Source organism: Motacilla alba, chromosome 4 (assembly GCF_015832195.1).
Source record: "Motacilla alba alba isolate MOTALB_02 chromosome 4, Motacilla_alba_V1.0_pri, whole genome shotgun sequence".
NCBI lineage: Eukaryota > Metazoa > Chordata > Aves > Passeriformes > Motacillidae > Motacilla > Motacilla alba.
This window is the reverse complement of record NC_052019.1, coordinates 50,528,621-50,543,253: the sequence shown is the minus strand read 5'-3', so window position 1 is coordinate 50,543,253 and position 14,633 is coordinate 50,528,621. Positions and strand designations below refer to the sequence as shown.

The 14,633-nt window shown below is 41.0% G+C and overlaps 1 protein-coding gene across 3 annotated transcripts in view; it reads right to left on the bottom strand.

Annotated features, from left to right (window-relative positions):
• The window catches only part of UNC5C (unc-5 netrin receptor C), a 245,554-nt gene that overhangs the window by 69,386 nt on the left and 161,535 nt on the right, over positions 1–14,633 (bottom strand). For all 3 annotated transcript variants that reach the window (XM_038136418.1, XM_038136419.1, XM_038136420.1), the window contains exon 3: positions 1,425–1,568. In XM_038136418.1, the coding sequence (XP_037992346.1) occupies positions 1,425–1,568 (144 nt within the window). The remainder of the gene's footprint in view (positions 1–1,424; positions 1,569–14,633) is intronic.

Genomic DNA, 14,633 nt, shown 5'->3' with positions numbered 1-14,633 from the left:
CCAGCTTCCAATGACCTTTTCTCACAAAATGTGTTTTTGCTGAGTGAAAGCAGTGGAAGAAAGGCAATTCTAGATGATATATTTTGTTCCTATTATACAGAACAGTATTTCATCATCTGAAAGAGAAATGGGAGTCCCCAGTGTGACTACTCTATTACAAAGAAAAGCACCTCTTTGAAAATTAATGAACATTAAATATTTGCACAGTCAAATGAAGATCTGTTTTCAGGGAACTGGTTGCCCTGTGTTCTTGGGGTCTAAGCTGGGAATGGTTCCAAATAAATACTGAGGCCAGTAGCCATGAATAACAATGATGAAATACTAGGGTTCAGATGACCACTTTCAAACTCATATTACCAATCTGATCACATGATATGCTAAACACACAATTTTTCTTTGCTAAGGAACAGCAGCTTTATTATCTGACTGCAGTGATACATATTTTCAGCTTTACAGAAAAGAGCCTGGGTGTTCTGGTGAGCACCAAGCTGACATTAAGTGAGAAATGTAGCAAATAAGGCTAATGATGTCCTGTGCTGAGCTAGAGAAAAAGCATTGACGACATGTGAGGGAGCTGGTCCTGTCTCTTAATTCAGTCCTTGTGAGGTCACATCTGGAGTGCTGGGACCAGCTCTGAGCTCCCCAGTACAAGAGACACATGAACATACTGGAGGCAGTCCAGCAAAGGGCCACAAAGATGACAGCAGCATCTCCTACAAGAAAAAGCTGAGAGAGCTGGGACTGTTCATCCTGGAGAGCAGAAGGCTCAGAGAGCCCATCCACCAGATGGGAGAGTGCAACAAAGACATAGCCAGGCTCTTTTCAGTGGAGCCCAGTGATGGGACCAGAGGCAATGGAAAGAAGATGAAACACAGAAAATTCACTCTGAACATCAGGCAACACATTCTCATTGTAAGGGTAACAGAGCAGTGGCATAGGTTGTCTAGAGAGGTGGTGGGGTCTCCTTTGTTGGAGATATTCAAAAGGCATTTGGAGATGGTCATGGGTAATTGTCTCTATGTGTCCCTGCTTGAGCCAATGGTTGAATCAGAAGACCTCCAAAGTGCCTTCCAGACTCAACCATTCTGTGGTTCTGTGAAAAGAACAGCAATCACCTCTTTCCAGAGCTTGCTTTGTTAAGGTTTCTAGTCATTGGCTTCAGGCAATTTTATTGGGACATAGAACTGCTGCACTTGATAAATACTGGTTTTGATGCCACACATAGGAGAATGAGGTTTAGCTCTTAAGAAGAGAACAAAACAAAACTCTTGTGAATATTTCTGAATATTTTCAGTTTGCACCAATAAATACATGCATGCACAAAATACAGAGTGGTTGGAAACTAAATATCTCCCTGAAATGGCAGAGATTGCACTTTCCCTCAGCCAACCACCATCACCCCAGCTGCACACCCAAGCACTCACATGCAATGCGGACGTAGGCTTTGCGGCTCTTGGTGGTGCCTGCGGAGCTCCAGGCAACGCACTGGCACCAGTAATCCTCCGGCCCGAAGAGCTCCTCCACTTGCTGCCGGGAAATCTCGATGCTGACCTCCCGGACAATCAGACCTGTCAGGGAGCAAGGAACACCGGTCAGTGTTGGACTTACTGATGGACAGAAAACGAGTGTAGTTTCAGAAATCTGCTTGCAAAGTTGCTGGCAGACCTCACAGTTCTCTAAAAATATCTACTCAGCAACACAGACTGTCATGAGGATGCGAAGGAAAAGAAACTCCCACTTTATCTGCATAATGAGAGATGTGGGTGAGTGAAAAACTAATTGCTGAGATTTTGACTTTCATCACATACAGCATGCATTTTAAACAAATTGGAGGAACAGCACCTCAGCTAATATAAATTGTACCACATCTCTAGGACAATTTACATCAAGGGACATTCCAGACCAGTTTTATTTTGATATATCATAAAACCACATAATCATTCAATTTGTACGATTTCCTTAGCCCTTTTGTACTTCATCTATTTTTGCTTGACAGACACAGCACAGGGAGAAGTCCTGTTCACTGTGACACTGAGCTGCCAGGAAAATGGATTTTAGGATGGCAGAAAATGTCCTGATACTTCATAATGATGAGCATATGCATGGCAGTATGGTTCTTGCAAGCTGCAAGACAGGCACTGCTGCTGTCATATATGCTGCAGATATTGGGATATTTTTAAAGGGATTTTATAACACAATGAAAAAAAATTCAGTGCCTGACAGTCTCTCTGGCCCTGCCTTCCATAACCTATCTCAGCACAACCCTCCCCCAAACCCACATTTGCACCCATGAGGACAGTGACCCACTTGCCATCCTTCCAAGAAGACCGAGATTTGCCCACATTTTCCACAGAGTGCTCTCTCTGGGGAAGCCTTTTTGCTTCTTCTAAGTGCAAGGAAATTTTGCGGTGTCTCAGACACCACTGTGAGCATCACTGGCAAAATATGTAGATCCTCTAATGACAACCACTGTGTTTCACACTGACACAATCCCCTTCTCTGCTTCAAAATGCACTCCCTGGTCTAAAGGCTCTTAATTACTGGGTGGGGGTGGGAGAAAGTGTTTACGCCTTTTCTCAGCATATTTGCTCTTTGCTGATGATGCCCAAGTATCAACAAATTTCTAATGCATGTCTGCCTATAGAGAACACCATTGCCATTTCAAAAATGCACTCTTGCAAACAACCTTGAATATATAAATTCACATACAAATCTTTTGTGTAGCGAGATTGATTTTCTTTTTCTTTCCAGAATTGCCAGGAAACTGAACTGAATTATCTTTGGATCAGAGCATGCACAGTTTGTCCCCATCACCAAACACCAAAGAGCAGGTCCTTCTGCTGAGCACAGACTTGAGCCTGTGGAGGCCAGCTACCCTCAGCCTCCTGCCACAGGGCTTACAAGGGGATATTCATAACGTGAATGTTCCCAATTGTACAGCATGGCGTGTTCCTCAAGCGCTGGAAAGCAGGCCAGCCCTTTGATTTGCCTCCAGCCTCACAGAGGCTCCATTCAGGGAGCCAATGATTAATTACTGTTTGCACACAGTTGTGCACTGTCACTGCGGCTGCATGCTGCCTGCATCCCAAACTTGGGCAACAACCTAGCAGCAGAAAGGAATTAAGGCATGTAACACCACAGACTTCTCTGGTGGGAATGCTCTCTAATGAGATGCATTTTCCTGCTAGAGAGTATCACAGCCCAGCTCCCTTTTTATTTCATTATCCTTGACATCTTTAGCCATTGAATAATCAGATTCTTTGGGGGAAACACTTAATAGCTCTTCTCTTTGAAATGTAACACTCAAAATATGGTAACAGCACTCCAAAGAATGGAAATCAAAGCAGTGCATGGGAATTTGAGATGCAGTGCATACTGTGTTATAAACTTATTTTGCTTTGATGAGCTAATTTGGCTCCAAGAGGGGTCTGAGGGATAGCTTTTGTCCTGGTGAGAAGAGCATGAAGAGGGTGGGGAGGAGCATGTACCTTACATCCATAAAATTGTTATAGTTTCCCAGTGCAACTGATGCTAGCCTGAAGATTCAGCTCATTCCCCCAGTTTTTACTGCACTAGCCCAGGGAGCTTTTGAAGGTTACAATATTATGTTTCTATAATAAGGCTGATTATGACAGAGCTGGATGGAGCAGTGAACTTTGTTACCCAAGGGCCAAAACAAGCATGCTCATAATGACCATACTGGTTAATAATGATTATGAAATATCTTTAACATTCAGGACACAAATGCTGTTTTCTGATTGTCTGTGGAAGATACAAAACTATACTACAAATAGCTGCTCTTTAGGAATGCTCCAGCAGAATTTTTATCTTGGACCTCCTGAGATGCTTTCTAATTCAAGATAACAAGCTACTCCTCGTAATGCCTTTTGGGATGGCTGAGAAGTACTGACAGGTTTCAGGTTATTCAGAGTAATTTGGTCTTTGAGTAGTATCAACAGTTGTGCCATGACCAAAGAGATGCACGCCTTCTTTCCGTAGCAAATGAATTCTACCTCTTTCTGCTTACAAGCAAAAAAAAAAAAACCATCATTGTGTCTTGATCTCTAAGGTAAACTATGCTTCCTAGAGCTCAAAATGTATCAAACCAGTTGGTGGTGCCATAAGATCATCTGGGATATAAGGACCAATGGCCAGAACTCAGAGATTTGATTCCACCACTGCTTCCCGGCACAACCCACTGGTGCTTTATCGCACAAACAGCAATGCTGATTTAGGAGAAAACCCTCAGCAGCTGAAACACACCCAGCCTCAGACCTGGGGCAAGCACAAGGAGATATGCTTCCCTTGTTGTACCAACTCACAATCTTATTCCTTCTGCTAGCAAACTCCAACATCACCCCAAACAGAAAATCCCTTTCTAGGCCATACTGCAAACACTGCAATTTGCTGAGATATCTCAGATAGCAACTGCCTTGTTACCAGCTGACACACTGCTGCACATCAGATTTCACAGAGGAGCTGGCACACTCTGTCTGCTTTCATTCAGGAGTGTATTGCTTATCCATCTCCCGTGGGCACCAAGTGCAGGAAAACCCTTGCATGATGACTTCAAACAGAGATCTTCATCTTATCTCTGTTGGACCTGCTTCTGCTTCTACACCAAAGAACATTACCTAGAGAAATGGAAAAGAAAAAAAAAAAGGAAAAAGGAGGGAAAAAGCTGAAAACCCCATGTCTCAATATTTCCAGGCAATGGAAATATTGCACCTCTTATTCAGGTAACTGTTTATCAAATTGCTTGATTTTAAGTGAGTGTACAATCTTTGAGAGCAAAATTAGTAGTTGCTTTATAAAATGAGTCCCTGTGTTTTGCCCAAATATATTTAGGACAAGACTCACTAAGAAATTAGCAATAATTTATGCATCATATACCTACCTGTTACTGGCCAATCCTACTTTGTCACTGTGCTAAAAAAATATCATCTTCTCACAGAGAGTAAATCCTCGACCTTACCTTCCTCTTTAGAAATATATTGTATTTTTCAGTCTAGTTCTTTATACAGCTAAGCTATATAGCAGGTTAAGATACACAGCATAAATATGGGGTTTTTTTTTGAACACTTGAGTAAGCTGCACATTTCCAGAATTACATAATAATCACTTAGATGCTGGAACAACCCACAAGAAGTCAGGATCTTCCTATTTCAAGCAATGCCATAACAAACAGTTGAAGGGAAATAACTGCAATGTGGGCAGCTAGAATGCTTGACAGGTTCCTTCTGTAAATCCACAAAAAGCTGACCAAAGGGATATCCCTGACATGCTCAGCGTATAAGCTGAGAGAAGAATAAGGAAGATGTTCAGAGTGGCCGTATCTGTCCTGCAAAGTCACCTGTGATGGAGCCATGCTTTCCAGGGAACACCTGCCTGCCTACCAAGTGTTGAATGAATTCTTTGCTTTGCTTGCACAGTTTCTGGTTTACCTATTAAACTGCCTTTATCTCAACCCATGAGTTCCCTCACTTTTACCTGCTGTATTCTCAGCCCCATCCCACCATGGGAGTGAATGACTGTATGTAGCTCAGTCACCAGCTGGACCTAAAGCATGACAAGAAGTCTAAGATATTCTTTTTTCCTAGTAGTTTTCTGTCCAGTTCAGGATGGAGGACAGCAATGAAGAAGGCTTGTGACATTTGTCATAACTGGTCTGCAATTATGTTCCAGTCCAGTGAATTAAGAAGTTGTCTGTAAGTCACAACTTTTGCCTACTTACTAGCACAGCCTTTTCAATTATTCATTTCAATAAAATAAATGTATTTCTGGGACTAATACAACTTGGTCTCTGAAAAGGGGTAGGAAGGAACTAGAACTTTACTTATTTCTGTATTTGCAGGTTATGAGGGATTAATGGGCAGAGAAAGGCAGAGGGTGGAAGGAATCTTTCTCAGTCTGCCTACTGCTAATAAGCACAGGGAGAGGCACTAGCTCGTGGTGTATATCAAAATCTAAGTTAATACCTCTCATGAAGCAAAAGGAAATGTGAAGAGGGAATCATGCCTTATATGCATGGTCTTTTATTATAACTGTATCCTAGAAACACAATAAAGCAAAGACACACTTCATACACACAGTCCCCAAGCGCTTAACTTAGCTGGCTATACAAACTGTGAGGTAGATTATCTGGTCTTCAGAGGCACAAACGTTATCTTTTTTTAATGTATGCAAATGCAATGTAATTGTAGATATTATGGCAGATTATTGATAACTGCAGTTATAACTCATGGCTTCCACATTGCATCCACTGAAGTAATTGGCAAATTTCCCAATGACTTTAAAAGAAACAGATTTGCTGATCAGATGCATTTCTTTCTAGGGAAACAAAAATGTCTCAAGGCTCTATGACCAAATAAGACTTCACAAGACAATAAATGATCACCAAAAATATCAGAAAACAGAAAATTATTATCAATTAATCAAATGTAATTATTCAGCCTGGAGTCAGTCTAGGTCACAGAGTTAATATCTACACCTCACTGGGCATCATTCTGCCAAGAAACTGTTTTGATATATTTTGGCTGTCATAACTGTTCAGCATTTGATATTAATACCCAAGACCTGTGAAAATACTTCTCAGGATTTGATAGAGCAATTTTGGTGAAAGCGCTACTTTGGTATGTGTTTGAACCCTCTGGCAGAAGAGTAAACAGGAACTATTTAGTCACAAGACTAAATTGCACTTACAAAAACTCTAAGAAACTGCATGGATACTTTGTTTATTTTCTCTGTAAGTAGTTCAAACCGTTTCTGTGCTTTTGTGCTTTCATTTGCCCAAAAGGTATTTCATTAATTAGTAATCACATACGCCAAAGAACACATTTCTCAAGTAGATGGAACTTTATGACCTACTGGTCTGGAAAAAGACATTGCAGTAATACCTGCATATAGATGACAGGTACATTGCAGCCACTGCCAATAAGTATGGAAATACAGCCTGTTTTCACAAAGGTAACTTGCAACCCTTTACACATTCAATTTTGGAAAGTCACTTCTCAGACCATCCTCACAAACCTGATATTTTGTGCTGTTGGTTCTCTCCCTGCTTAGAGAGGCCCAGGTTCCCCCAAGTAGGTGAGACCCCAAATCTCCTTTCTCACTGCTTGGAGAGGACACAGAGAGCAGGGACAGTGTTTCTGATTGATGTAAAGAGGCTTTGTGGAGCCAGCAGCAAAACAGCTCTGGGCTAGGGGCATTCCTCTACACCCCCATGAAACACCCATGCTGCTATAGAATCAAATTTTGTTCCTCATATTCCTCATGTGTCTTAAGAGTTCAAACAAAGCTTCAACAAAAAAAAACCCACTTAAAACAGTAGCACAGTTTTTGCCTCATGAAGGTGGCCAAGACCATAAGTCAAAGTGGTATGACTGTAAACAGATTGAACAAAAGGGAAACAGCTTTGTTTCTTTTTATGAAGTCTTTTGTCCTTTTACCTTTAATGGCAAAATATAAGTGACCAAAGTAACTTTTTACTTATAGTAAAAAGATAGTCTGGATAGTCTGGAATGACCTATCCAATTCATTTAATTGTTCATCATAGGTGCTATAAACAATCTGTGTCTCTTTGCTTTACTTGGTGAAGTAAATTTTTTACAAAGGAAAAAAATTCAAAATCAGTGCTATGCAGGAATTTAAATTTATTTACCCTCTTGCAGAGATGGATCCCTCGCAGTCAGAGAGTTATTCCACTAGAATATATCAGAGTACTTAAGCTATAGAATTTGATGTTTAAAAATGAATAAATAGGCTATGCACAAGAAGAACAGCTTCAAATATTAAAGTTCTTGCTGAGAAAAATGTATTCTGTGCACCATAATAGGACTGAGATGATTGCAGAATGGCACACTTTGCCTATAGCTTATTTTCTATATAGAGTACCTGTAATCTTAACAAAAGACAGATAGACAGATAGATATCCAGAGATAGTTTAAAAGAGTAAACAGCTTTTACACCCAGTAATCCTTCACACTGTGACTGCCTACACCTGGTTTTGTCTCAATATACTGCTTTTACGTAAATTGAGGCTGGCTGGCAATATGAAATAACTGTGTAAAGATCACAAACAATTTCCCACAAATATTAGCTTAAATATTTAAATTAAAGGCTTCCAGCTATTTTTGGTCTCTTCATAACTTTCTCTTTAGGAAACAGATATGTTCTGAACTCAAATTAACACAGGTGAAGGCAACAGCATAATAAAGTCAAGATTGCTCTAAAATCCATGTCAGAGCTGCACTGGCTGGAATCCCCTACCTATGTTATCTAATTACCACCTAATGGTATCAAGGTAAGCTAAAATCCCAGCTCCCCTAATATTTTTTAGCAACTGACTTAAACAAAAATTACAAAGGACTGTCTTCAGAGGGATTTTATTTTGAATTGGAATTAAAGAACACGTATTCTGTTTGGGTTTTGTTTTCTTTCAGTGAAAACAAGGTGGTTTTGTTCTTTTCCCATTAACAACTGAAGGACCAAGTTGTATGAGATGCAGGGGAGATTTCAAAACCGAGTTCTTGGATGCTGGTGGTAAACAAGACATGTGCCCTGGTGCCTGCCAGCATGGTGGGGGTGGCCAGTACAGCCCTGTGGGTTTGTCCACTTGGGAAGGTAAAATTGTCCCTCTGCTATCTCCTCCCCTGGCCAATCTCAGCAGCTGATTGCTTTACATCACCCTTGAACTACTGCTGTTTAATACCTTGGAACAGCATTGGATTGCTTGTTCTCAGCCTTCAAACCAGAGATAAAAGAAAAACGCCTCCCCCTTTGTTTCTTAATGAAGGCTATTTTCTGGTTGACAGCAGTTTTTGCAAATATGTACAAATTGCTTCAAAATTCATTGCTGTCTTCCACATACAAAAATATGTGCCAGCAGCTGCCACATTCCTTTTTTCCTTTTTCCTGGAACAAAAGCAATAAGCTCCAGTGCAGCAGGACTCCAAAGAAAACCTCCCTATAAATATATATTTACATTTAACAATGGCCATCATAACTTCTGAACTCACAGAGGCTGAAATCTAAGAGCAGAAACAATTGTGAATTGAAGCATCTTGACCCAAAAGTTATCCTGACACTAAGAAACCCCAGGTGGCAATCCCCAAACAATTCCTTGCCTGGCTGGTGCTACTTACAGGGGGTGGAAAGAAGACAGGTTGTCCACACAGAAAAGCAGGAGTAAGAGCTCTGAGCAGCTCCAGCTCTTGGGTCATAGCCCAATTTTCCCTTCCTTTGATTGAGGAACATGCAGCTGAGAAAAGATGTTGGTTTAGTTTTTTCAAGGGCCAGGAAAAAACATGCCAATGGTTCACGTTTTACTTAAAGCAGCAGTTGAGACTTCACAAAGAAGATCTGTTCACTTTTCATTTCTGGTTCAGAGGATTTACATGCTCGTTTTAATGATCTGGGCCTTCAGCAGTGGGTAATGCTTCCCAGTCCCCAGCTTAGTGCTCATGCAAAATTGAAGCACTTTTGAGGCAGTTTAGAGCCTACAGATGAATCTCAATGTGCAGGCAAAAAGAAATAATGGTTTAGCACTTCACAAGATGAAGCAGAGGAAATTATGAAAAAACAACAACAAAATAAGAAATCTATTGAACTTCAAACATCTGGGAAGCCAAATGAGAACATCTGAATTTTGAACAGCATGTTTACATTCCCTTGCACAGTGGGGGGGGGGGGGGGGGGGCAGGAAAATGAACAATAAATGGGTTTCTGTGTAAATTTATATATAAAAATATGGATCAAGTTGTTTATTTTACTGACTTACCAACTTATACATGTTACAGATATAAAACATGTATCTGCACATGTACACATGTACCACATCCACTCTGCATTGCTTTGAGAAGCAGAGACTACATGAAAATGCCTTATTTCTGTGAACTTGATGCAATGACACAGTTCAGTGGCTGGTGCAGCTATTGTGGGAACAAGGACAGTCTCAATGTGACACAAGGGGTCACTGGGGAGCCTCCTCAGCAGTTGTTTTCCTATTTTTTTATTCTGCAATGTGCAGGAACAGCAGGTTGAGGAAGAAGTTTAAGACCTCCATCATTTTTTGCCATTGTTCTGCATGCTGGGGATGGCATTTCACAGCTGACCTGGGTATCTTGAAAAAAAAAAAAAGAAAATAAAAAGAAAAGAAGAAAAAGGCTAGCAGCTGCTTTCAAAGCAGCTTTGTCCACTGTGCTGTCAAGTGAAGTGACTTTCTCCACACAGAGATGAAGCTCTGGGAATTTACTGTCTGCTCCCCCACCCAGCATGTTTTCAGAGTTGTGCCAGGGCAGCAGTCAAAACACCAGCTCCTGAACACCAGGAGGTTTTTCTTAGTTTGCAGTGAACAAAGGAATCATGGCAGGAAGGCATGCAAAAAGGCAGCCTGGTGGTCACAGAAGTCCTTTGGTGTGTACAGCTGGGTACAGCACAGTTCATGATACTGGCCCGCTACAGGGGGGCACCAGGGATGCAAGCAAGTTCCTCTGCAGATCCGTGTGACTTTGACATGAAAAAAAGACCTTTTAAATTATGTAAGTAAATACCATCAAAGTATCCCTGTAGGTCTAAATACTTCCTTTTTCTCTTTTTTTTTTTTCTAGGTACCCCACCACTCTGAATTCCAATACTGGTTTCCACCTTAGCTGAAAACCAAAAGCACTCAACCTAACCCCCAAAGCAAACCTGATCTACTTCTAGGCACTGCTGTTCCTCAGGGCTAGCAGTCCTTACTCCTCTTCAGAGGAGGGTGCAGCAACCAACCCAGGTGCAGTGTCAGCACGCATTACAAAAACATTATTATACAAGTCACTGGGAACCCAAAAATTGCAACGAACCAACCAAGATCCTCTCTGAATCAAAACCTGGAAGCAAAAAAGAGGCTGCAAGGGCCTAAAGATTTGTATTCAGGGAATAGAAGACACAGAAGTGTCTGACAAAAGACTCACTTTTTACTCTTACAATCAAAGTATGAAGAGGATGAGAAGTTATGAGGAATTGTGAAAGGCATTCCAACAAAGCCTGAGGAGAAAGAGCTGTACGTAACCTTGCAGGTGAATGGCAGCTCTGCTGGTACTTACCACATCATGCTGCTCATTTATGTACAAATTGGGAATGCATGGGAACGACAAAATGAATACAGGCAGTGAACCTGTAAAGGCAGCACAAAATTAGATCCTGTATGGGTCAGAGCTGCATGTGACAGGCACCTCTCATTCCCTTCATAACGTTAGCGATGATTTGGCACCCTACCTGCAGAGCAAAAAGAGCCTCGCTAAATCTGATCTATGTGCTAAGCTTTGCGCCATACAAATGCTTTTTTCCCCCTAAAAAAAATATAAAAAAGAACCACATTAAAAAAGTTTTAAAAGGAAAGGATTTCTCCAATGTAGTTTTAAGGAATAGGAATTCTTCTCTGGTGATTTCTCTGCCTAACAAGCTGATAAAGGAAAACATAGAAGATACCACTGAGACACAAGCTTAGATAGACATCAAGGGAGTCTGCAAAACACTTAAATGTTTAGCACAGTCATTAAGACCCCAATGTCTCTAAAGAGTGTTAGACTATAGCCAGATAATCTGGTTGCATCACACTATAACTTGTTTGCATAGAAGTAAAAGTCAGGTATAATTTTGACTTTCTATTTCCCTGAGTATTTCCAGGTATTTTTGTAAAGGAACTACAGCTCTACTAGTCCTACTCATTCTCATATTTAATTAACAGAAAAATCTACACTTTCAGGATGCAAGTGTTCCTGCCAAGATGCTACTGACTGAGGCACTTTTGTTTGACAGCACACAATACCTTAGCTCTGCTCTTCTTTTCCACTATGCTCTTCTTTTCTGCCACTACTGTATCCAAGAAACAGCTGTTTTCCATTTAGGTCCGTGGGTGCAGGATGGATACTGGGCTTTGGGACTCACTTCCAAATCAAGAGCACATTTATGAGCCTTTCAGGCATCAGACCACCCTCGCCACAGGGGCTCCAGATCCCACACAAGGGGCTCAAAAAGAGCTGGGGGATATGGATGGAAATAGGAAGCACTGCTGTGCAAAGTTGTGGCTAGTCTGAAGCTGTGGTGGGTGGACTGATGTCAGAAGATGTCTCTTGGGGAATTAATGGGATTTAGGAGCGTGTAACAAAGGGTTTAATGAAGGAAAAACTTGGAAGAGAGAAGATGTAGGCCGGAAATACTCAGTGGGGTCCTCAAATGCTTCAGATGAATGCAAGAGGCATCCATATTCCTTCTTCTAATTATTTTAAATAACTTTATTTCCTGTCTCAGATTTATTTTTCTAGAAGCCCACAGGAAACCTCCAGGACAATTAGGCAAACAGCTGCAGATAGGAAGTTAATGCTGCAGTAAGAAATAAATATCCTAATGCTTTTATCTTTTGGTCCCAAAGCACTTTGCAGAGGTAAATCACAGAGACACTGAGTAATCACTCAGATACATGGTGAATATACAGAAAATCTGGAATGGGCAAATGACCCTCCCATGGGCCCATCATTACCCAGAGGAGGAGCATGAGAGGGATTAACTTGCAGGAGGAGTAGCTCCCCCTGGGCCCCCTGTTAGCATGCCTGAGTACCCTGAAGGACAGAGCAAGGCTGGGAGAACCTGCCCCAGTCAGCTTAGCAACAGGAGGGCAGTGGGTTTGTGATGTCCACTGCTGCTGCCTCAAAAGGGGGCTGGGCACACACCCCCACAGGGAAAAAGCTGCTGGAAAGGACAGCAGTAGCAGAAGGACAGGCATGTCTCAATGCCTATGAACACAAAAAAAAAAAAAAGATGTCTTGGTCTAAGAGCTGGAGCAGCCTTCCACAAAGGCTTAGAGGGACAAAGCCCCCACATATAACAGTTTGATTAAATAAGAAATAATTGGTATATTAATGCACATACTGTAAGTGAATCCAATACTCAGTTGAGTTTAACTCAAAAATCCTCAAGACTTTTGCAGACCTCTAAACAAAAAAATAATCTCCCTGGGCTTAGGGGGAGTCTTGTTATTGCCTATGAGATTTGCCTCTAAGCAAATATCTGGTCCAGTGGTCTTATTCTGTTAACAAAAATTTATTTCCCTTCTTCAGGTATGCCCTGACTGTAGCAATTTCTTCACTCACTTCAACAAAAACCCCTGCTATTTTAAATGCATATCCTAGAAAGTGGTGGCTCTCTGCCTCTCTGTGTGTTTCTTCTGAAGCTTCCAAAACAGCTATTTTTTCTATCCAAATATACTAATTGCTCAAGATAGAAGTGCAAACTTTGTCTACTTGAAAACACTGTCTGCAGCAGCTTTGTTGTTGGGTATTCCCTTGATCTGGGTGAGAGGAAAACACGTTCCCAGCAGCTGATTTTGAAGATGCAACCTGTGAGAAGAGAGAACTTCTCTTGCAGCACTGATGGGCACAGGGCTCCTGTACCCCAGGAGAGCTTCCTGTCAGGCCACAGGGACTGACAGGCAGAAAGAAGATGGCCCAAGTGACAGGAAAAAAGTCTGCGACTGAAATTTCAAGTAGGGAAAAACCCCATAGGTTTCTTGATATGTTTTATGGAAGCAAAGAGCCTGTATTTCCCCGGAGAGTTCCAGTTCTTTGGAGAAACTGAGTTATGTGCTTCTTTCTGCACCACCTGCAGCCTTTCAGACCATACATACATAAACATGTTTCACTTGCAGCAACCTTCCAGAGAGGAAACAGACTTCAAATTATGGAAGAGAACAGATTGTAGTATCAATTCTAACCCACATCTCAAAACTATTAATAGGAGTATTTGGGAAGAGATACTCTGACACATTTTTAAATTTCCTTGAAATGAGCTGAATTAGGGCAGAGTATTGAAGGAGCAGAGCTAAAAATTGGCAATATGTTGCTGAGAAATAATTATTTTGTATATGGGTGCTTGATGTCTGTAATGGATTTGATGCAATGACAAACGGAAAATAAAATGACTTCTGACAATGGTGGAATGAAAGCAATCCTTATCTATGATGTGTGCCTACACTTAGTAACATAACCCCAAGGTATTCTACCCCAGAGAATCAAAATATTGCAGGGTAAATCTAACTGCAGCATTCAGCATCACTTGCTACATATTTAGTGAAGTTAATAGGAACACTGGCCACATTTGCTCAGAAAAATAGCTTTTTCCTTATCCTTTGGATTCTTCAGAAATAATATAGAAAATTAGGAGGCTACAACATGTCAAGATGCAAAAAGAGATTAAGTAAAAAAGATGTGCAGAGAAAGGAAATAGCCATAAGGAAAGGAAGATCTAGAGGTAAGAGAAATGAGTAAAACATTATCCCTCCACATCTCTCCCTGAGCTCTGCTTACTTGGGGATTGGGGGCACTGGAATTTTGTATTTGAGCTGCCAAATTAAGTTCTTCAACACTGTTATTCAAAGACATGCAATACTAAGAAATAATGGGTTTTCTTTTTTATAAAAAATACTAAGATAAATGAATGCAACTTCTCAAAATGAGAGAATGTATGATGACCTTTGCTGTATAATCAGAAGTCCCAGTTTAAACAACAACGTTTGCCATTAGCGCAATGTAGCCTTCTAATATGTGGTGTGACCAACACCAAAATAAATGACTTTCATGAGATGTACACACAGA